General features: G+C 39.3%; 1 protein-coding gene across 1 annotated transcript in view; it reads right to left on the reverse strand.

Moving 5' to 3' along the window:
* Window positions 1-2,980: 2,980 nt before the first annotated feature.
* ACER3 (alkaline ceramidase 3) overlaps window positions 2,981-24,292 on the reverse strand; it is a 58,907-nt gene continuing 37,595 nt past the window's right edge. Inside the window, exons 7-11 of the mRNA XM_042024220.1 lie at window positions 17,188-17,246; window positions 13,833-13,934; window positions 11,319-11,423; window positions 9,736-9,781; window positions 2,981-9,230 (exon numbers count right to left, since the gene is read on the reverse strand). Coding sequence (XP_041880154.1) covers window positions 9,177-9,230; window positions 9,736-9,781; window positions 11,319-11,423; window positions 13,833-13,934; window positions 17,188-17,246 — 366 coding nt within the window. The 3' untranslated portion in view covers window positions 2,981-9,176. The remainder of the gene's footprint in view (window positions 9,231-9,735; window positions 9,782-11,318; window positions 11,424-13,832; window positions 13,935-17,187; window positions 17,247-24,292) is intronic.

Below are 24,292 nucleotides of genomic sequence, written 5' to 3' on the forward strand. Positions count from 1 at the left end.
GCCTGATCACCATGAGTTTGGCCTGGCGTTTTTGTTCTCATGGTTATACAAACCTGACTGATGTGCCCTGCGATGCTTACTGGAGAGGAAGGGAGCTGCTGGGAGGTAACATGGCTCATGGCATGGGAAAGAGGCTTTTTACTCCATCCTGAACATGAACACCACATGATGTGAGCATATGGACAAAGCCACTTAGTATGAGATGTCCTGGGCGTTACTGAAGAGCCACAACCACTCCGGAGGGATGTGCATGAGCACCTCGGTTGCAAAGCAAATTGATAGTGAGCTGTCAAATCCAGGGGGATGCGGCAGAGAGATTTTCAGCAGAAACAAGTCCACAGTGTTAATCAGCCCTCCTGCTTCAATTAATGTCAGCAGCAAGAAAACATCTGGAGTTTGTTTGCTTGTCAGATAACCTGTATAAAAATATCCCTTCTGTAGCAGCTCTGTTCTCATGCTGTGGTTTGTAGGTTCATTGTTGTTTTTCATTTTGTAAGTAGCACTTAATCTTGCTTTCATTCCAGCCGAGGTGGGATGTTAAAAATGAGATGATTAAAGAAAAAATCCCAAACAAATAGAAGAAAAAAATCCTAAAACAAATCAACCCTCAGAGGACTCTAAATGAACAAAACCCTGTTAAGCAATAAAACCCTGTGAAGCAATGACTCACAAGTGCCTGGACAGGCTTGCCTGGCTGCCGAGTGGATCTGGTTGTTCTGTTCATCACTTCTCTTACCTGAGAAGTTGGATTTGTCCCCAGGCTTCTACAATACTGCAATATTTTAACAAATGGACTTCATTCTGCTGTTTGGCATTGAGTCAACACACCAGCTATGAGGAAAAAACAGTGCTAAGGCTAGACATCCACATAAATCACTGCAGCTCTGATACTCGGCCAGCCTATAAATATTAGAGGTTTGACATCAGGTTACATCAGCAGAGTAACTTGCTTAATTCCATTTCTGTGGGATCATGCGAGCTGCTGTTCATTAGCATTCACCTATCTGATCTCTATGATGAGGTATCAGAGTCAGCACCCTTGATGTCCCAAGGTGTTTCTGGGTGCTGTGCCATGGGCACAAGGTCCACAGGAGCTGCACACCCCATGCTCCACCTGGTCCCTGTGTTGGCTCTACATCTGTGTCAGGGCCACTAATTACTGCTAATTTCATTAAAGTGGTGTGTGCATCTTGCATGCTAATTATAAAGTCACTCTGAGCAAAGGTGATTAATGAGGTTGGATGTTTTTAGTGGCTATTTGTATTACTATAGCAGCTGGAAAGTGTCATGCACTGAGAGCCTTGGGTGTTGCATGTGAGCAACGTGAGATACCCAGCTTGGGGGTGACTCACCTTGGAAAGGAGTTTAGGATGCTAAATTAACCATAGCAATTGCAAAACAGGTTTAAAGTAAGTCTGCAAAGTTTCTGCTTGTAGGTTGGGATGTTTGTTCCATCACATGCAGTGCTTCACACAACATTAGTTCTGTCTTGGCAAATGCAGAGTCCCTCACATACAAAAGGTGAATGAGGACATCATCCCCAGCTCTGTTCCTGCTGAGGGTGCAAGGGACCTCTTGAGCTCATCACATTATCCGCTCTTGGGTAACTGAGTTTGAATCCGGACATTTGTCCTTGATCTGTTGATCCTCTCCCATGCCAGCACAACCATGGTCCATGTCCCCATGGGGACCCATCTGAAGAGCCCTCAAAAATGACCCACAGAAGAGACAAACCCATCGCAGCTCCATTAGTGATTGCATTATCTCATCCATCTCCATGAACTTTGGAACAGATATCCAGGCTGGAGAGTCAGCTCCTCTGCTAACTGGCAGCAACTGTCTCCATACAGCACCATGAGCAGCCAAATCTGTGATTAGAGCCACTGGGATTTAAGTGGTGCAAGTTTAGACTTTCACTTCTAGCCTTTGAACAGGTTGAATTAAAAAAAAACCCAAAAAACAAGGGGGGAGTTGAAGTGGGGGAAAGAGAGAAATTAATAAAGCTGCAAGTAAACTGGCAATCTTGAAAGGGAATCATCAAGCTCAAAATTCAATTTTCTGGTTGGGAGGAGGGCTTTTACAGAACCACAATGTTTTTATCCCCAGGGAAATTTCAAAGTATTACTCAGTTCTAGGCCAGCCACAAGCTCAATATGCAAAGCTGGATTTCACCCAGCCCCAGGGTTCTGGCAACACTTGTCTGCAGAGTCTGGATAGGCCTCTGTATGCAGCACCACTGAGAGCAGGTGGCACAGCTTGCCCCAGCCATTTACACCACTGGCTCTGAGGTTTGCTGCCCCGTGGCTTGGCCCCTGAATAGTTAACTCCAGGCTGTCCCTGCAGAGGCACAGCTTTGAGAGAGATAAGCAGGAGAAAATGGGGTTTCTGAGCACCTGGGAGAGCAGCCAGAAGTGGGGAAAACACCTGATGGTCATTACCAGACTCTGGCTGCTGGGGTGTGATGAGACTTGCTGGATTAGTGCCTGGTTGTTCACAATTCCTGCCTGGAGAGGTTCTGCCCTGCAGTGATTATCCTCCTCTCTCACTGAAAGGAAGAGGAAAAGGCTGAAGCAAAGAGTGTGCAAACTGCACACTCTGGTCTGCCTGCATGTTCCCCTGACTCCTGCCCTTTTCCTCTCCCACCCATGTCCCATACCTGAGGTCCCCTCTAACCGGTGTGTGCTGGGGAAGGCCTTTGAAGGGAAGAAGGTCCTGCAGTATTTACAGCCAACACTACAACTCCGAGCAAGGCCCAGTGCTCAAAGGGCCCCAGCACAAGGCAGAAAGATCGGGGAACCCTACTGCCATGGAGGCTTTTGGCTTCAGGCAGGCAGCTGCCCCATCCAGGCAGGACACACAAATCCTGCTGTGCTACCTGCACACCACCAGCCAAGACGTACAACCACCCATGTACTGAACAGCATCCAGATGAACTCGCCAGCCCTGTGCAACACAAAAGCCAAGAACCACTTCGGAGAAGTATTTAAAACAAAATTCTTTAATAGTTTGTACTATAAAGACACAAATTAGTGCTTGACTGCAGCATGAATAACAAATGAAACATATTAAATATTTCAAAGCTACTGTGCTTTGGAAAACAAGATATGCTGATACATATAAGCCTAACATTAGTTACCAGCTGGTTTAGTAGGAAGAGTCAGTTCAGCATATCAAAATTGTCAATAAGCGTTTCTCAACGTAGGTGTGTTCTACAAATCAACTGCTACTCATCTGTCACAGTGCTGCTATCCATCTGCAACAATGTACTGAATTTCAGGAAGAGACACCACATGTTAGAAGTCATAGTGTCAATGTTAGAAAGTTTGGTCACGTAATGCACAGGAGATTTCCTGTCCACTCCAGGTGGACAGATGTTGTTTGATCAGACAGTAACATCATCTGTGCATTAAGCCGAGATCAACTGTCAACACGAAACAGTCAACAACAATTTGGAAAATCAAGAGAAAAATTAGTTCCTGTTCAGTCTAAGGACTAACTACTGCTTAAGCTGCTTGAAAACCTCTCTTCCAAAATCCAGGGAGCAGTAGTATACACAAAGTTCTTCCACAGCTTTAATGTAGAAAACATTTTGGTACATGACTTGCTATGAGCCATTTTATTTAACACTGTCTTTGGAGAAACGTATGTATGTTCCAGAGCTTTGGGGACAGAATGAGGAATCTAAGATTGTGCTTATAGCTATTCCTGTGGACAAATAAACAAAAGACCCTTTATCTTCGCATTTTTAAAAATCTTGACAATCTGCTCTTTAACATCAGGCAGATTCAATTTGTGTGGTATGTGTGCAAAAAAAAAAAAAAAATTGCAGGCACTGGTTTAGGGTCTCACATGAACTCTGAACTTGGTTCTTCTTAAATGTACAATTACATACTTAGTCAAACCTAAACATTTTCAACATGTAAAATGGGAGATTTCTAAAGTAAGAGGTTCAGGCACCAAACCTGCCTCCCAAATTGCACATATGAATACCCTATCCCAGCCCTGTTTAGAGCATCTGGCTGGGAGCTCCGATAAGGGGGCTCTGCATAAAGTGCTTGCTTGACTGCTGCGCCCACAAATGGCCTGTCACTGAACTACACAACCCAAAATAAACACCTGCTGCACTGCTAAATCCCTCAGCCAGCTTTCAAAGCCTGGAAAGAGGCAACAGCATCAGGAAGGTGGGTAGTCAGGCTCAAGTTTGAGTCAAACAGAGGCAGACATGTACTGGATAACTAGCTGGAAAGCCACTAAAAATAGCACTGTGATTCCTGCAGAATGAGAATTTTCAACAAAAAATTGACCCCCCACCTACCAAAGACCTTGTCTTACAGACCTCAGAAGAGAACACAGCCCCAGCTCTCAGAAAAGCCTTGCAACAGCGAGATCAGGCACTTGGCAGCTGTAGGCAGTTGTGCGTGAGGAACTGAACAAAGAAACCCCAAACCAATTTTAAGTTACACAGGATGTTCTCTGTCTTTAGGTTACAGACTCAAATAAAGCTGGCAGAAGACATTCCAGATGGATCAGAAATGCATTCATTCACGTATGAATGAATCTGTGTCATGTTCCATCCTCATAAAACAGCCCCTAAGTCATCTACAATGAACTGAATGTAACAGAAACTACATCACTTCTGTGGTGAAGAGAGCAGAGTCAACATGGGAAGTTAAAAGTATAAATAACAAGACATTCAAGTATCTAAAGTGCAGATATCAGGAGGGTGGTTGACGTAATACTATAGGATTCTGTGCTTAATCTTTTGTTATTCTCTTTTCATGTAAGATTTCTTAATCTCCTTCTGGCTTTGCTCTGCTCATGTGTAGTAAAGACTCCATCATTTATCCTTCTTCATGATAAAGTCTCTCAGTCAAACAGCACTTTGCAGTTAAAGCCTCCCAGTGCCTACTTATAAAGTGCAGATGGGGTTTAAAGTAAACCGAAAGTTTTACCTCAATATGTTAATCTAAATTATGGGGCACAGATCACCCCAAAATGGATGTGTGTTCCTGAATTCTGATGTCTGCTAAAGAAAACAGCAGTGCTGCTGCCTGAGCAGGGCTGTACTGAATTGTTTCACCACCTGCTATTAAATGCTGTAATATATCTACAGAGAGAAACAGGTTTTAAAAAAAATGGTATTACTGAAATTCTTAAATGCAGATTAAACAAGGTGGTAGTGAACAAGGTGGTGAGAAACACTGGTGGTATTAGGAGGATTTTCTGTTGCTGAGTTTCATGTGGAAGTGTTTGCTGAAAAAGACATTCAGCTGCTTGAAACGAGGTGTTAGAAGCAAATCCACTATGGCCCAAAGAATCAACTGCATTTCAAATCATACGAATCAGCTTTAGCCAAGCAAGACAGCACAAAACAGGATTAAAATAGAATGAAAGTAATTATAAAGCAATATTTTCCATCATGTCCCTCCCAAAAGATTTTGCTACACCTGTCTGAATTGAAGTCCTCCTACTCGAATCTCTCTCTAAAGCAGCCAGACTTACACACAGACGAGTGGCAGAATGAGCACAAGCTGTAAATGACAGACACCAAACAAGTCAGGGGAGTGAAGAGAGGCAGCCACGAATCAGTATAATACTCTTGCCACTCTCAGGGGCTGCACGGTCTAAGTCAGGCTGCTCTGACGTGCACACATTCAGGCAAATATAATTAAGGGCACAGGTATGGTACAATACATGACAGAGGTAGATCAGCAAGTGGCATGACTGCATCTTCCAACTCTGACTGGGGAGAGTTTTCTAAACACTCATGGGCAGCACATCATGCCTGTGCTAACAGAAAAAGCACTAAGATGAAGTCTGGAGATGACTAATACTGCTAGCCAACAACACTGCCTTCAAAACATGGATGAGATTCCTCCTCACATCTTTAGTTCTGGAGAATTCATGTCTTGAGCTGTATCCAAAAAATCTAAATTCCCAGAATAAGGTATGGGTTTGATCTGTACTGTGAGAGTAATTTTGAAGTTTTTCCTCTTATTTTCAAGAAAGAATTTTTCAGCTCACGGACTGCAGAGGTACTTTGCTGCTCATTTGTGTCAAATTGATGTATGGTGGCAGATTTCCTGGTTCTTCACAGATATTAAGGAATAGGAGAATTCATTGCTATCAAGTCTGTCCAACACATCCTGTAGAATTAATACCAAATGACACCTGCTACTCCCATAATTCTCTTTAAAGTAGCTGCTGTCCGAATCCCACTCAAAAAACAGGATCATACATGACTTTCTAAGATGTAGTGCAAGAACGTTTGGGATATGCTGCTCTAAGGTCTGTAGGAAAAAAAATCAACGTTGTCATACAAATGATACAAATAAAAAGCAATTAACAGACATTAATTAATTAACGTAGTTACATTACAGGAGTAAGAATGTATGTCTTTCCAGGCACTAGAAAAGGCAGTCTGAATTTTAGTGACATGCAGTTAAAACCAGCTTGTCATTTTCAATATCACTCACAAGATCAGTAAGGCAGTCAAACCAAAGCACCCATGATTTTAGATTATTTATGCTAAGAAGGATACACAGGTAAATTACATTCTTCAGGGTCTAATATAACCTGTTGAAAGAAAGGCTGCTGGCAGAGTGGCAGAGGTGTGCATGTTTTTGGTCATTTGGAATGTAGGAAGAAGCCAATTTGCATAATTTTTTTAAAGATAAAAACATCAACAACAAATGATACATGAATGAAAAACTAACAGCAGCATAAAATTAAAATATGAGCTTTTCCAACTTCTTTTTTTAAATCCTGACAATTCAATAAGACTTGAAAACCACCCCCCACCATACACTTCCTTGTTGCAAATGTGCAGAAGAATCAACAAATTTCTTTAAAATATTCCATTGTAGAGATGCCTGATCAATAAGAAAGTGGCTTTTCAAGACACTCTGGTTCTTGCAATTACTAAACTAAACAGAGCCCCCAGATCCTTCAGTAACAATACTAAGGCCACTAAAATAAAGTTTTTTTTCATTTTCATAAAAATAATACCATACCTAGCAGATGTCACAAGTCACTGTTGATATGTCTTCCTGCTGCACTGCTTCTCTTACGGGACTCCTTCCCTAACTTATGAACACATGTAAACATACTAAATAAGAAAATGGGATACAGTCTGTGGAAAAATGCTTGAGAAAGCCTGGAGGTGAACAGGCAGGCACTTATTTTCAAGCTACATTTTTGAAACAGTTCTCAAATCTCTTTACAAAAAATATGCCTTCTGGATAATTAAAGACACTTGATCCAGAACAGCTTTTTCCTGCCTCTATGCTAGTTCTTCTAACTTCTTTCAGTCTGAAGAGCGCTCAAATTTCCCAACACAGATGCTGACCTTGTCTATGGAACTGGAGCCTACAGATAGCAAAGCTGTTCTAAAGTTACCCTTCAGGTGTCTTTATAGGGATGTACAGGTTGAAATGTACTGCTATCAGCACGTGCTTAAACCTCACTGAACTCACTCAAGGTTAAGTATCTTTTTCCAGCCCAGAGTTTGGTGTTATTTGATCTCAAGGGTCCAGGGTCGTCGCATAACAAAAGCCACAGTTTTATTTGGAGGTTCATGTCAGTAGGAGAGTTACTGATGGACGTGGAAGATGCAGAGAAACTGCAGACAGAGAAAAAGACATTAAAGGGAGGAGACCATTTTAGCCAGCACTGATTGTTCAATAGTCAGGACTTTGAGACCTGGCAGACAGCTTTACAGCTACATTACCATGCTTTACTGCTGTGAGCATGTTGTAAATCAATACAGAATGGGATTTTGGATCACTCTGAGCATTTCCCTTTTTTTCTTCATGGCAAAAAGGATAAATCCCTCAGAGCATCAAAAGCAGACAAAAATTGCATAGCGTGGCAGCAAGTAGGCACAGACTCTGTTAGTTGCCCCAAAATCAAGAACGTCAAAACCACAGCCTTCACTTGAGGTATATCTTGAAAAACTGTGTTAGTTTAATGTTTTCTTTACATTTACTTATTAACTTCCATCAGCTGGGTAGATAAAAATTGCAGAAAATAGAGGGTTTGTCTCCCCCATTAATCCCCAAAGTCTGGTTTTAAAAGGTGGTCAGCTTTCTCACAGACTAACCATGTGATAGATTAAAAGCAAGCAAAGTGCTGCCACTTATATTTGAGGGTATCGTCAACCTCAGTCTTGTTCTTTATACCTCCTTCAATGTTTCTGAATAAGAAGATGCATCTGAAAGTTAGACCACTATTTAAGACTTGTAAAATAAGAGAAAGATGAATTCAAAGCTAAACTAGAGCATATCTGAGGTGTTTGTCAATCTGTAGTATGAATGGGAAATGGGAAGTTAAAGGCAGGGTTAGAAAAGGACGTACGTAAATAACAATTACAAAAAAATAAAAGAGTGTTTCTTATGTTTCTACGGTCACTCTACAGTTTTGTGATGAATCACTGGTCAAACAAATTAGGAACTGAGTTTCCAGACACAAACAAGAACATCTATAAGGCTTCACCATTTCAGTGTCTTCTGCTGGTCAAACCCTGGAACATCCTCCATGATGAACCTCTTGGTTGGACTAAAGAGAAAATGGAAGCTTGGTACAAAATGAACTAATGGTATCGCAACCATTTTGCTTAAAATATAAATTGCCAAAGGAGGCTGTGGAAAAGCAAGATAGAATAAAGGCTTAAATCAACCATTACATACTTCATTAATTCTATAAAAGTGCAAGGTTAAAGTAGTTTGGGTTAAGCATTCAGTTCACTATAGGCCACACAAACGCTTAGCTTGGCCATCAATGGCCTGGTTTTGTCATTCAGTTACTAATATTAGTTTAGACCACAGAAAGAACAAAAACTGAATGAAAAAACGTGTGCAATCCACTTCAAAAATGGTTAGTTTTCTGTGACCAGCACGAAATATTACCTCAGTATCATCAGCTATACAATATATACATAAAACCCTTGTGTCTTAATCTTTGTTTTAACAACTTAGAATAAAGCTGTACTAAATGCTATTTCCCTAGTGTGCCAGCTCTTCGCTCTGTTCTGGCTGACTGGCCTCACAGCACAGAGAAGTCCTTTAATAGCAATGGTACTTGGATTGATCCATAATTTTGACACTTCAGCCAGAGTAACTGTTGAAATGCTTTATTCAGCCAGGCCAGGTGATCGCGTGCTGCTGCCCAGGGCTCCGTCAAAGTTTCTTGGGTGGCTCCACCAGAAGAACAGGCCATATTCCAAAAACAAACTGTCAAAAGAAAAATAGGAATAGGGGAAAGACTCCTTGGAATATTATGTTTCTTGGAACAGAAACCAAACACTATTAAACATATTCTAATGATAGGATGAAAGGGGAATGGCTTTAAAATGAAAGACAGTAAGTTTCGATTGGATATTATTAAGAAGAAATTCTTTACTTTGAGGGTGGTGAGGCACTGGCACAGGTTGCCCAGAGAAGTTGTGGATGTTCCACCCCTGGAAATGTTCAAGGCCAGGTTGAAGTAACCTGGGCACTCTGAGTAACCTGGTCTAGGGGAAGGTGTCCCTTCCCATGGCAGGGGGGCTGAAACTAAATAATCATTGAGGTCCCTTCCAACCCAAACCATTCTCTGATTCTATGAAAATTTCAACTGCATTTCTTGGGATGTAAGCAGAATTCAAAGACAGTCCTAACAGGCATAATTATTGAGCCCCACCACAAGATCAAAGCACAAGATATTCAAATGTACATTAATAAACACAAAATAGCTTACCTTCACCTTTGGCCTGTGTTTCAGGAAAAGTGTCCTTGTATATAAACTGAGGAGAAGGAAAAAAGCATGCTTAAAATTTCAGGTCTAAGGCAGCACATAAAATAACCATGTCCTGAACCCAGTTTTATTTTCCAACAAGAAAAGAATTGTTTCTGTGATTGCAGAGCTACCTATTCTGCCTAGATTTAGTAGAAATAGGAGATGTTAGCTTCCAGTAAATACCTCTGTAGCAGACTAATCAGCAAACTAATTTACCCTATCAGCTATGTGGGGAGAAAGAAACCCTGAGAGGTACAAAAAAAAAAAAAAAATTAAACAGGGACTCGAGCCTGTCATTCTAGAAGGATGAAATTAAATCAGTGTACCACAAAATCTAGCAGATGTTAAAGGGGTAAAAAGCAGCATAGCTTGATTCTATATCTTATTTTTATTCTTAGACACTTTCTCCTCTCAGTAGATCTTTTCCTGTGAATGACCTCACGACTTTTAAGTGGTGATGCCACTTTGTGGCATGTTGGAAAACCCTTGCCTATGCTTGATTCCTGTAAGGAATTTTCTTTAAAATATTACCTCAAGCTCTTCAGGGTAGCACACAAGCTGTAAGCCAAAATGGAGCAACTGTTTTCCACATACCTTGACATATTTAACGTATACATTTATATATATATAAATGTACATCTGTATATATACATTTACAGATGTATAGGTACATATGTGTGCATCTATATACACATAAATGTAACTATAAGCTATCAGATAATCTATTGGAAATGTACTTATTTTCCTTCTATTAGGTATTTTAACATCTGACAAAAAAGGTGAATGCCATGTAAGATGTAGAAAAACGGATATGTAATCAAGCTCCCTGAACTACACAGCATGTATATGTAAAACAGACATTCTCTCAGTTACAGTTAAGTGGTAAAATATTATTTCATTATATGATGAACAAACTGCAGAAATTCTTCACAGATTTCAGCTTACATTCTATCCTCACCCCTGGTTCCACTAGATGGTGGTACAGAGCCAAAATGAGACAAATCTGCTGGATCTAGACTTGCTACCTTACACTCTTTTTTAAGTCTCCTCCTAAACCTTATATCCTACCCCTCTGGGAACAGCTCCACTACAACTACTTCAGCCATCATCCTTCTGCACTACAGCAGGATGCCTGTTGGTTTTCAGGAGCGACAGTGCCTATCAAAAGATCAGTTAAGCTCCTAAATTTAAACATGTTCAAGTACTTCAGGATTGCTGCTCAAGAACAGACAGGTATTAATGGCTTACATTCTGAAATTCACATACTGTCAAATGGTTTTGGTTTAACTGCCACAGGGTTCCCATTTCTGAATTAAATTTTCTTGAAAAACCGTGACTGTTTAAAGATTAGTGGTTACATTTTGAAGAATATAAACTAGTTTTAGAGAGTTTTTAGATCAGTTGCAAAGAGGGAAGAAAACCTCACACCAGTTTAATAAGTAATTTTCCTGCTCTTCTGGATGATACAATATTCTGAAGTACATCTGAACCTGAGAAAACTCATAAGATCTCTGTGAACATCCAGTTTAGAAAACATTTCTTACCTTAGCAGGATATGCAGGTAAGAACCCAGGCCTGTGAGAATATGCCACCATGCATGAAACTGTGTCACAGCTCCCACCACAGGAGGCATCTTCTCTCGTAGTGCTCTGAAAGAAAGAAATATCATGCAGTGGGATATTTTTCCCCAGCTAAGCAATCTCAAATCACAATGTTGGATTGCCAGATCACGCATTATTGTTTCCATATCTCAGGCACGTGCTTGATAGGTCAGGTTTTGTGGAATCAGGCTTTCAGCAGGTGAGGAGCAGCAGTTATACTTTACAGTGCCAGTACAGAGACACATCAGCAAACTGACTTTCTTATACATTTAAAGAAAACAGACGTTTCTTCATATGATGAGTGATCAATTACTTCTGGACTCAAATTTCAGGGAATATATTTATGGCATCCTACAGTCCCAAATGAATTCTACCATTCTTCTCCCCCAAACCCTGTGAACTTCTGTCCATAGGATGAAATGCTGAGTTTAAGGTCTGAGAGATGAAATGGGATTTATCAGACATCATCACTTTAAATCTGGCAATCACATCACCTATCCTGCAGGTCCATGGAAGCTTAACTTGCCTTTCTCTGTTGAACTCTAAAACAGGGACAAAACGGGTGTTAGTGAGGAAGCAATTAAAGCAGAGAGTCTGAAATACTCCACCAACATGCTTTGTATTTTGTAGTTATGGGGTGTGAACTACTAGGGAAGGGGCTAAGGGATGGAGGTAAAGAAATAAAGAGAAGGAGCTACATTGCTCTTATTTCTCCTGCTCACTAGGCTTCTGCAGATAATGCCTATTTTGGTTGATGGTGGAACAAATGTTTGCATCTGCTGGTCTTTTTTTTTTTTCTTCACTTTCATTTCACTTGTCAAAACAAAAAATGGCAAACAACGATTGCATGTGTTAAGGAAGAAAAATCTGCAGGTCCCGGAATACATCCTTACTGCTTGATATTACAGTGCTTGGTCCAAAGCTGCTCAGCCACAAATATTAGCACAGAGTTTTGATTGAGTCAACCCAGCAATGACACAGTGGAATACACAGTCAGTCCAGCACAACCTCCAAGCCTTTGGATGGCAAGAAATTTCAAAGCCCAAAATCAGAAGTGTGTGGTTCCTACCAGAGAAACTGTTACAGATTTTTTATTTTGATTTTTTTAATAAGCTTCAGATTTAATGAAATATGGAACAAAAAACCTTGAATCAAAACTCAGTTTTGAACTTTAAAACCAAACAGAGCAGGTAGGTGGATGATTCACAAGTTAGACCTTCACAGAATAAAGAATTGCAAGGAATTGAAATGTATTTTCTCCAAAGGTTCAAATTATAATACCCCCTGGAGAAATCCAAGGCTCTGTAGATGTCTGATTAAAGCTAGTAAACAAGTTTGGTTTTTTTTTTTTCCAGCACCATAACCAAACAAGTATTACAGGAAAGACACTAAAATTTTTTCCCCTTATGAAATGAGGATGGAAAAAAGTGCCTCAGCAGCTGGTGTCAATTTTGGGCCTAGGAACCAGTTCAAAAGCCCCAAGGACCCACAGCAGCTCAGCAGGTTTGGTGAATTGGGGGTAATGACCTCACCAGTGATGTGAGGCAGCTGCAAAAATCAACCCTGGTGCCAATATTTGCAAAGTAACTGTAAACCCAGCCACTTGTGCTGCAAAATAACTACTCCATTCCACTCGTATCAAGCGCTTCTAGGGATGAGGATCATGTATTATATTCATTTAAGAAAAAAGTTTCAAGAATACTCTGTTGGAATTAACTTTCAGTTGGCTTAACCTAGCACAGGGACTACAGAGCAAGACAGGATAGAAAACTTTGGATTTCTTTACAGCACACTGTTATTAGGCTCTGACAAAGCAACCTACCAGGACAATTCTGTACAACACAGACTCCATGGCATTACAGCATTTCAAACAGTCAAAAATGTATTTTTCTGGATGCTGGAATTAACCTTTCCATCTCCTCCAGCTTGTTGAGCAACACATGAATTCCAGCTAGGTGTTGTTTATTGGTAACATGGATATTGTAATAGGTATTTCTTTAACAGTAGTAGCAGTAGTAGTAGCAGTAGTTCTGCATGTCTTCTTTAACAAGCAGAACTACTGCTTTTAATATTTTCCTGGGAAATGTAAGGGCAGAAACCCCAAAAAGCCCAAACCAGCAGGATAAAAACACACTCAGATGAAAACATACTCATTCACTCAAGTGTGAATAGCAGGCTTTACTCAGCAACAGATCCTCAGAGTTACCTCAGTGACATTATTTCTCCCAATTTAATTGGAAGTTAAAGAGAAATAACAAAATAAATCTATAAATGGTTAAAAAAAGGCCTCTTAAGTGCTGACTCTAGCCATGAGCAATCTGCATAAAACCTCATGGATGCTTTGTAGGCAGCACACCATATATACAATGAGATGGACTTGAATATGCACCACAGAAATAATCCAATCTTTATACTAAAAAGCTATTAAGAGCTATCTAGACAAGTGAAAAGACTCACCTCAATTTATCACAGAAAATGTTGTCCACATTCCAGAGAAAAAATCCCATTAAAAATACAGTTAAAGATGTATAGCCTAGACCTCTAAGCCATGGATATACCCTAGAGAGAGAGAGAAATAATGCAAAGTTTAGTTCAGAATGCTTTAAGATACAGAAACATACTACATTAAATACATGAAACATACAAAAATACTTTTATATATAAATAAAATGCTTTATCAATTTGGTTTTCTCCCCAAAAGAAAAAAAATACCAACTTCAAATTTCATCTGTTTAAATATTGTATTTTACTTCTCCTCTCTCAGTCTCTGAGACTGTTCTTTTACTTCTATAATTATAATTGTTTTCCCAAATACTGCACTCTCCGAGCAAAACCAAAAAGTGGGAAAACTAAAGTTGGCTAAAAGGTACTAATTCTTCAGTCCCATGTATATTCTTTCATTGAAAAAACAAACAAACAAGCAAACAAAAGAAGAGGCTCTTTTCCAAGAGACGATATCCCTATACTAGGTGATTTGTATAACTACAGTCTTTCAAAATTACTCTTTTGTGAATGTAGACCACTGTGACCAATAACTAACCAAATGAATGGTATTAAACCCCAGTACTTTTAGTTCTTTTTAGTTGAATGCTACTGGGAATAGAAAAATGTCAATTTAATTTTGGGAGAAAAAAAAGTCCTCTTTAAGATATGGAAAACACACTGAAGACTCAGGTGCAAGAAAGTACATCATTAATAAATTTGCTTTCCCTATCTACATTCATGGAACATGGAATTGTAAACTTCCTACATGGAAGGCTCCTTTCCCACTAATAAGACAAGTCCAAAAGCAAACCCAAATCCAATCCCGAAAGGCTGCCACAACATACTGTTCAGGTTATTTTTAAGCATTATGAATGCACAGTTGAGATTCTGGGTTAAAACACATTCCTGAGCTGCTTTTTCCTCCCCTGTGTGTGTTACAGCACATTTCAGAGCTGTGAGCACTGGGAAACAAAATGTGCAAAACACAACAGGTAGAGCTTCCTCCACAGGGCAAGCTAACCAGATACAAGCTGTACATATTCACAAATTGACTGCCAATATAAACTAGCAAAATTATTATTTGTTTAGTATAATAAATATGTGGAGCACCATGCAGTACATGGCAGAGACTACACTGTAGTATTCCCCCCTCAAAGCTCCAGAGACATAAGCAAGACCAGGACACGACAGACCACAAAATAGTATATTAAACATGCTGGTAATTAGGTAATTATAGCTAGAATAGTTGAGGAACAAATAGGGGTGGTTTTGTGAAGGAATCAACTGGCATCACTTATTAATAGGGAACATGCTTTGTGAACAGAGAATAACATTTGCCCAGTTGTAATCTTGGGAAGGAAGCAGACCTAAGAAAGAGATGAGAAGCATGGGGGGAACAGGCAGGAAGAGGAACAACTGGTGAGGATAGGATGAGGTAGTAGCCTGGAAGGAATAACATGCTATTCTTTGGGATTTTCACTCTAATCTCAGAGTGACTTCAAGCCCCACACTAAGAGATATGAGTGATAGGAAGTGAAGTAAGAAAAAACAAGCAGAAATCAGGGTCAGTATGTAAGCTGGAACAGACTTGGCCAAGTGCTAGGACTACTGATGGAAATACAGGAATATGTTCTAGCAGTGCAGAGGAAGTAAATCCAAGAGTGCTTGGGGATGAATTTTAGAGAAAAAAAAGGGTACCTTCAGGTTGGCACAGCTTCTCTAGCAGAACTAATTTAAAATTAGTAGTAGTTTAGTTAAAATTTAGAACTAGTTTAAACCTACTTCTCTTCCCATCCCAACTTTCTACCCAGTTTGCATAATAACACCAAAGGGGAAATAAGTTTTTGCAGGGCCCTGTTGCAATGAAGTGATCAAGCTAATTAAGAAAATACACTCCAAGCCCCTAAAACTGAAGCAAAAAGTAGGTGGAACTTCAGATGGAGCAAAACAATGAATGATACTCTGGGAGTGAAGGTGGTGATGTTACTGGTAAAGACAGAAGACTATGAAATGCCTCAGAAATAATGAGAATGCATAACTGTGGAACTTGCAGAACTAGAAAAATAGCAGGTCCAAGAGTTTGTCTACACAGACAGAAATTTAATCTAAGTGACTAGAACTGTGGTAAATCCTTTAATAAGACCAAAATTAAAATGACTTGAATTTGATTCAATTTATTTCCCCTTGGAGGTAAATTAATGTAGTATCACTTGAGATCTCTAGGCGAGGATTAAAATTTCCAGTTCATGGGTTTGAAAAGTGCCTTTAAATTGATAATTGTTCCTAAAGCTGTAATACACTACCAGTTTTAAGTTCTTCTTGCTTAATAAAAAAAGTCTGTGAACATTTGCACTTGGTCTGTGGGAATTTCTTGGGGAAAGCCAAACCACGGGAACTGAAATAGCAATTGGAAGGTGATTCAATGAATGTACTTGATCCTTGTGGGTCTCTTCCAACTCAGAATATCTGAGTATTCTATGATACTTCAAATTCACATTTTGTTAAATTCTTCCTTGTGTTCCTGAACAGATACATGTGGAACTTGAAAGCACAGTTTAACAGAAAGCACAGTTAAAATGATGACAGAAGAAAGAAATAAGTAATTTTCAGAAGCAATCCCCAAACACATGAGAACACCAGTATTCACAGGGAATAGACAGAAATGGGCCCCTGAGAGCTAAAGGTATGTGTTTACTGCAGTACTGATTAAATTCCATTTTTCTTCCTTTAACCTACCAAGTCTGTGCTCTGATGGTTTTAATGCTTCTCAATGTCTCCTAACACTTTTAATGCCTTTTGTTTGTTACAGTTTTTATTTCTATTTCCATAATATTGCACCTAACTTTACCCTATCAAAACTGTAAGAAAAACTACCATGTGTTATTACTTTTTACATTTGAACTTTAATACTTGAGCAGGGAAGAGGAAAGGAAATTACTAAGTGATGGTTCCTTTCTGCAGTCTTACCACTCTCCAGGTATCATCAGTAGAGTTTCAACACTAGCAACAGATTTACCCAGCAATATGAAGACAAACTCCATTTCTGTTTAAATCCCAGGCTAACAGCTGAAGCCACCAGCAGAACACCTGGCAGTAAACACTGATCATAAGTGTAGAAATCTCAGTTTAGTTTAATGGTATCCCAGTGGCTTCAAAAAAGTACAAGGTGATGAGTCATATTCCCTTTCAACCCAGGGGAGCCCGAGAGCTAACATTATGTACCTAGTTAAAGAAATTCTCCCACTGCCAATTTCTCATGTTAAGCCCACCAAAAAAAGCTGCAAGTGCTATGCTGTAACTTTTAATGCTGAATTAAATGGTTACTTACCATAATACTATATAAACAGATCTTAGAACTATGATGGAAACTAGTGTTCCATACATGACCTGAAAATAAAAAAAGAGATAAAATTCAGCAGTTGGGCTCAAGATATCTTATAAATTACTAGAGGAGTAAAAACATTTTGAAGTCTCTGTTGGTTTTTTTTGTTTTTAAGTGTCAGGAAAATAGCATTCCTTCTAACTTCATCTCCACAAAACCTTCTGTTAAAGTTTCAAATAAAAGTATGATTATAAACAGTGTCCTTTATACAATTGCAGGAAAGGTCAGTTGTGTAAAACCAATATTTCACTGTTCTGAATCAGAAAGCAAACACTAGATGGCACTCGGAAAGCATCCTGAAATCAAAACCGGTAACTAACCCCTATTCTCTCTTCTCTCTCTGTGCATTTTAGCCCAGGATAGTGTAAGCATCAGCTAAAACTGTTTCTGAAAGCTGTACTACTTTCACTGATATTTAATTAATATTTTTTCTTGAAAGCAAACACCTGAATAGACAATGCACTATTCCCACACTGAGCATCAGTATGGGGAAAAACTTTCCAGGAAGCATTTCAAACAACTATTACAGATTAAATCCAAACAATCTAATTATATAGTGGGAAGGCTGCACACTCTGAAAAGATCCATGAGCAAAATCTGACTCACCAGAGGCTTGATGAATTTGAATGCAATCACCTGACTTATATAAAAAGTCAAAGTAATAATTTATTTTTTGCCTCGTGATCTTTAAATCACTCTCCTTTTTTTATTCACAAATTTAAAAATCCATGTAACACCACCTCCAAGATATACAGATTAAAGAAGAGGAAAAAATGTGGCCAGTCATGCCTGAGAAGTGATGCAGAAGTCACTGCAGCAGGGAGGACTTTTAAACACTGGTGACATTCAATTACTTTCTATATTTTTTATTCTGAACACTGGTTTCCTCCTGCCAAAAGGCAGTTTGTTCCAAGCAGCTGTGCCTTCCTCTTTTTGCCTCTCTCCAGCAGCCCACAAGCCTTTCAGTATTTTTTTCTTCCTTGTTCACTGACTTAACTTTCTCATCTTGCTTCTAGTTAGCTACTGGCTAATTCTGCCTTTGTTTTACATGAAACAGAAAAATTACAAACCTTTGCTGTCTATTTTTAAAAGTCACTAAACCTCACAGAAAGAAGTGTGCTTACAAACCAGTGTCCTTACCATGTTCTACTGACCTCCTCATACCCCTCCTTCTTTTCAACTGCCTTTGAGACAGGGACTGCCTCTCACTCTGCTGTAACTGGGGCATTCAGATCCTACTATCCTGTAAGCATGTCTAGGCATCTCACATAAAATAGGTTACTGTGATAATGGGAAGTGAAACCTGCCTTCCAAAAGTCCATAAAGGCAAATTTGCAAACTCCTTTTAGCTTTAAGGATGAGGTTAGTAGCACACACCATATTATCAGTGCACATATACAGAACAGGACAGACAACAGAACCCTTATGTTTGACAACAGGTACAAGCAAGCTCCAATGCTGACTGTTCAAAGTCAGTCAGCACAGTAGCTCTTTATTTGCATTCAGCACAAGATTAAAGAACTTCAGTAAATAAACTACTACTACTGTGTGTTCTGCTCTGTAGAGCTAAACAAAGCAAAACTATTTGAAAGGCTAATTGGTTCTGGCTTGTAATTTATACAAAGCTGTTAGTTACTTCCAGTCCCCTTGTTGGGGTACACCACATAAACCAGGAAAAAAAGAAAACCACCAAAACCTGCTAGACACAGCCTGAGTATCAAGTGCTTATCAGTCCCAAGCTAAGGGTAGGAAGGTGAGTGCTCAGGTGTGCTAGGTGCTGCACGCTGGTACAATTCTTCATTGTTGCCATTTTGCCTAAAAAGACCCCACCCACATAAATACATTATCAGCTTCATTTAAAACAGCCCGTTTCACTTTTCTAATCAAATCCAGCAATTTATTCTAAGAGAGGGATGGTACAGAGGAAGGTAGTCATAGAAAGGCTCCTCTAGAATCCAAATTACAGTTTGATTTGCTGATATCTCTTTCTTTGCTGATCTCCTCCTTCTTAAAATTTTCATTGCTAAAATACTCCTTTGCAGCAGAGATATGGGAAAAACCTATCCATTAAGAGCAATTTCTCTCATACACGTTAGGGGTTGTGGCCACCCTTAAGCTTGTACCCAAATTGCTTTTGGATTCGTTGTACAAGGAGTTAAATAGTGTCAGACTATGCCTAGAGAAACAGATCTTACAGCAGCCCAAAGCCCAGGTAAATGCTACCTTTTTCAGCAGTTGCTAAAAGCAGGAAAAAGCAAAAGCTACAAAAAGCTTTCTTTGCAAAGTTTCCAGCTTGGTATTTCCTAGTGAGTTAATGGCTTGCAGAAGAGGACAGTCTTAATGGAGGGAGGAAGGAAAAAAAAAATAAAAAGAACCTTGCAGTGACTGAAGAAAAATATGCCCAGAGCTGACACTTCAATTTCTTGCCTTTTCTGCTTCCCCACCCAAACAGGTTGTTAGCAGTAAAACACATTTGTGTTTAAAAGCCTGTGAAAGACTGGAACAACAAACTGTTCTGCTCTGCATGCTCTAATCCTCCTCCCTGAAGGTGAGCACCCAGGAGGTGTTGCTGTGATATACAGACTGTAGCTTCACATCTCTCCCTCAGCTGTGTCTTACTAGAGGGCTACACACCAAGCTGCACAACTTAGTTCAGATGTCAGGGAGCAGTGCTTACTTTATCTCCTTTACAACCCATGGCTTTACTACTTTCATAACGGTAAAACTTTGCTAGGTATTACCCATCCACCCCAAGAAGGACAAAGTACAGTAATATATAAAAAAAGAAAAATCTGCCTTATTCAAGTTAACTCAAAGTTTTCCATTCTTTTAGCCCCCTTTGTCCTTCTTTTCTTTAACTAACACATCACTTAAGTGACAGATGAGAACCCAAGCAAGTTTTCTGCTATTTTGTCTCAAGCTTCCATTAAATTGTAAGCCAGAGAACATCCTTGGACTGCAATTGAAACAAATGGAAACATCAGAATCTCAAACTTCTGTTACCACTAGACCATTCCCTCTTTGCTGTTTCAGATGCAAATAAAGCTGTGCATATTTCAGCTTTGAAGGTATCTTTGCAATTGAGGGAAAAACCCAAAGTCTGATGAATACACAGTGGATTACCTTCTAAGAAGGCCAAATACGAAGAATGTCCTTCTAATTCACAAATGGGAAATAAGCACTTCAGGGCTCAATGTCTGGCAGCATTTTTGATGTGGAAGCAATTAAGCAAATCATACTTAGAATCACTTATGAAGGGTCAGCAGCAAGGCTGGTACTCCACATTCAGAGGGGGAGCATACAAAACTGATTCTTCATCTACCCTTGTAGTACAGAACGCAGCAATAGCTTGCTATTTCCACTTCTCTGTTTCCTCTGCTCCTTGCTTTCTACTCATCCTTGGCTAATAAAATCAATTTATCAGCTGCAAATATTAGTAGAGCTGTTGGGAACTGCACAGAGAGATTTTGGGCTCGTGGCAACCTGCTTAACTTAACCCCAACCAGCTATCAAAGATACAGACCTTAAGTACTTGAATGTGGAAACTGTATTTGCAATTTGCAACAAAGAAAACAGAGTTCTACATGTTTTTGCATTTCTGGAGAAGAAATCTGAGCTGAGAGGAAAAGGAAGGACAATCCCCAAGATGACACTGAAGCACCAAGTAACTCGGCACGATTACAACTGTGTAGTACCATGGGCTGCCTTGACAGCTCCTGAATGAACTCACTCAGATTCACTGGGTTTGGTCCTGTTTAGATGCACATACGTGATGGCAAAGTGACACACAAGTCACTGCTTCTGCAACACTGTCTGCCACAGAAAGCCAAGCTGCCCCTCCAATGACTTGTAGAGCTGAACCTTTGGAGAGTCAGAATAGCCTTCCTCATTCCCTAAGCTACTGTGCAGGTAAGAAGCACCAGCCAGAATGAAAGCTGTACTCGCTTGGGAAGACGTCCCCAAATGAGCTGTGGAAGGGTGAAATGTCACTCAAGTCTGCTTCGTAAGTGCTCATCAGCAGGACAATGACAGAACAGAAAAATCTCTGTGATGAAGACACACCTGAAAACATTTTGAACAGAATACTGAGGAATCTGAACATACAGAAAGTAAGAACACATTCCACTAAAAGGCATAATATATAACCACAAGCTTACAACTAACTGTTGCCTTAGCAGCAGGAGAGATTTTGGAGAGCTAGCTGTAAGACATCGAGTGGGTCCACGCAGATTCCCCAAAACGGTGAATCCTGCAAGTCTGAACAGGTTGTGCTCTACATAACATGTTCTTCATGCAGTTTCAGGCTCCCTTATGTACTCTATACACAGATTTCATTGCGATTTCACTTCCTTCTTTGCACTTGTGTATTTAGAACACCCATATAGAAAAAAAAAAAATTATGGCAAATGAAATACCTTTTCCTGCCATGCTTGCTTTCTCCCACTTACTCAAAGTCCCCTTAGTAGGTAAATCCAATACTTGTATTTTACTTCTATGCAAAAAAAAAAAATTAAAAAAAAAAAAAATCTGTGGTCATGTTGTTATGCTGTGATCAGCAAACACATCCAGGCACTCCTTCCCCTCCCTTTGGTGAACTGTGAGCAGTTTAGAACAAGAATAATCTGTATTTGCCCATCAGTGCATCTCTTCCATTTTGAATCAGTCGTCATCTTAGTCCTCAAGGTCTCCCAGTTATCTCTTCATTTCCTCCCCAGTACTCACTGAGGCCTCTGAATTTTGTATCATCACAAATACTACCAGCACACTTTTCTTTTTCCTTCTACAGGTTGTTAAAAAGAAAACCAACCAAACAAAACGGTCCCACTACTGATTCCAAGAAAATTCAGGCTTTTCATAATCTCCTTTAGTAATTTTTCACCAGTCACTCCCTTACCCTACACCCTTACCCTACTACCCACTCCCTTACAATTCTCCGACTGATTGCTTTTCCAGCTTGCTTGGTTTCTCATGGGACACCACAACAACATTTTAGAATGCCTATTTTTTACATCACATTTCCTAATGTAGAAGAAACAGCTATTTGATCTAATTTTCATTAAACTTTTAATTATTTGTTTGCTAAAATTTGCTTCAAACTCCCACAGCAGATGACTATGCAAATAAAATAGGTTTTCAGTTCTATTTGACCATTCACATAAATTGGCCCATTATCTGAATGAGGTTTTTGATCACTACAAGTGATCAGATATGGTATGGAGCAAGCAGACAAACCAGGATGGAACACATTGCTTTGTACGTGACAGCTTCCTAGGCCTCATTATATTAGGAAGAAGGCTACTTGTAAGACTTGAGTTGAAAAGTGTGACTTCAGAGTAACTTCTACTTCCAGGGCTGTCTCTGTATGTCTGTGGATCACTCCACACAAGCAGTCAGTCTTCCCCTGCCCCTTTCCTTGTATAAGCACAAATATACATGTGGTAAACGGATGAACAACTAATCTGATTTAAAATTAATTCCGAGGAGAGTTTTAACCTGTTGAGATCGCCAATCAAATTCACATCAGAAAATAAATTTGTGTGCCAGATGGAAAAGAGAGGAGAGGCCCAGCTGTTTTCTGTGACAATGATGCTGGCTTAAAAACAACCGAACAGCTGGGATGTAGGGTTGTTTAGCACCTTGAAAATTAACACTAATAAATTTGAACATAAACAAGATACTATATGCCTGTAAAGGCCATTAATATATTTCTTTTAATCGATGAGGTAGCAAAAAATACTAGATGAGTTGTTAAGCAAGAATTGGTTTTTCCTTCTAATGATGTGCTGCCTCCAACTGCCCAAAACGTGCATCTCATCCCTCCTATGGTTGAAGCACTAAAACCCTTAAAGATCTCCTTTAATATAGGGAGGCAGAAAAAGAAGTTGGTCTCTGTTGCCACTGTGCCATGAATAACAAACTGAAATCACCTTCGTGCCCTGCTGGCAGCCAGCAATTTGAGCCTATATTGGGAAGAGAAGTAGAAAGTAATTTCGGGAAAAATGAGACTTGGATCCTAGCTGCTAAATATAATAGGATCCTTTCTCCATTTTCACTGGTCTCCTTCCAGAGGAAAAAACCCACAACCCATACTGAAACAATGAACAATAAAAAGTTATCCTTGTAGTTATTCCTCTTTTTGCTGACAACTTTTAATAATCACAGACAAACACCTAGAGGAATCAAATGCTGCTTTATCTCCTGATACTGCTTTCTAATCTAGTTACAAAGATTGTGATTTAAACTACGACTGCATGAACATATTTAATTTTACTTCAAGTCTAAGTGACCCATTCAGTTTGAAAATGCTTACAGAAATGATTCAACTTTTTTTTTTAAATGCACTCTAAAATAATGCAGAAGTATTAAGAAAATAACCTTGCTTAGCTGTGCAGTAAGGGAAATATTTCCTAAGGATTTACAATGTATTTGGCAAAGACTGTGAAAAAATGAGTACAGTACTCAAACATTTGGAATTTGGCCATAACTGTATGTTCTCCATAAAAATCAATTTGCAAAGAATTGTTGTAAGAAGTCCAGCACTTTTATGGATCCAAATATTTTCTACATTGATTCCTCATGTATAAATTATAACAGGGAATTCATATTCTGAACCTAAGAGAAAGCAGATGCAAAAAAATAAAGGTCTGGGGTAACAGTTAAAGTTTCCCTATTTCCCTCTTTTCCAAGAAGTCTATAAGACAATATCTATTGTCTTATAGTTTCTGTGACATGGGGCAATACCTATGCCAATGCATCAAACTGCACTATAATGAAGCTGTGATGTATTTATTCCAATAAATGTAGCTCAGGTAAATAACTGATTAAAGAGATAAGAGTTCATTTTATAAATAGTAAATTTTGCCACTGTTGTTAACAAAACTAATATAAGTCACTTCATTCAAAACTGGTTATGACCAGCTCAGTAAAAGCACCAGAAATTGTCACTTTCATCCCAGCCAGTATATTTCTGCTGGAAATGTAAGTAGGGGGAAAAAAAAGAAAGGATTTACTTAATATTACCAAAAAAACCCACCCTGCAAATTTCGCTTTT

This window comes from Corvus kubaryi, unplaced genomic scaffold, assembly GCF_017639235.1.
Source record: "Corvus kubaryi isolate FWS band 111438036 unplaced genomic scaffold, C.kubaryi_AGA036_p1.0 37260, whole genome shotgun sequence".
In the NCBI taxonomy this organism is placed as follows: Eukaryota; Metazoa; Chordata; class Aves; order Passeriformes; family Corvidae; genus Corvus; species Corvus kubaryi.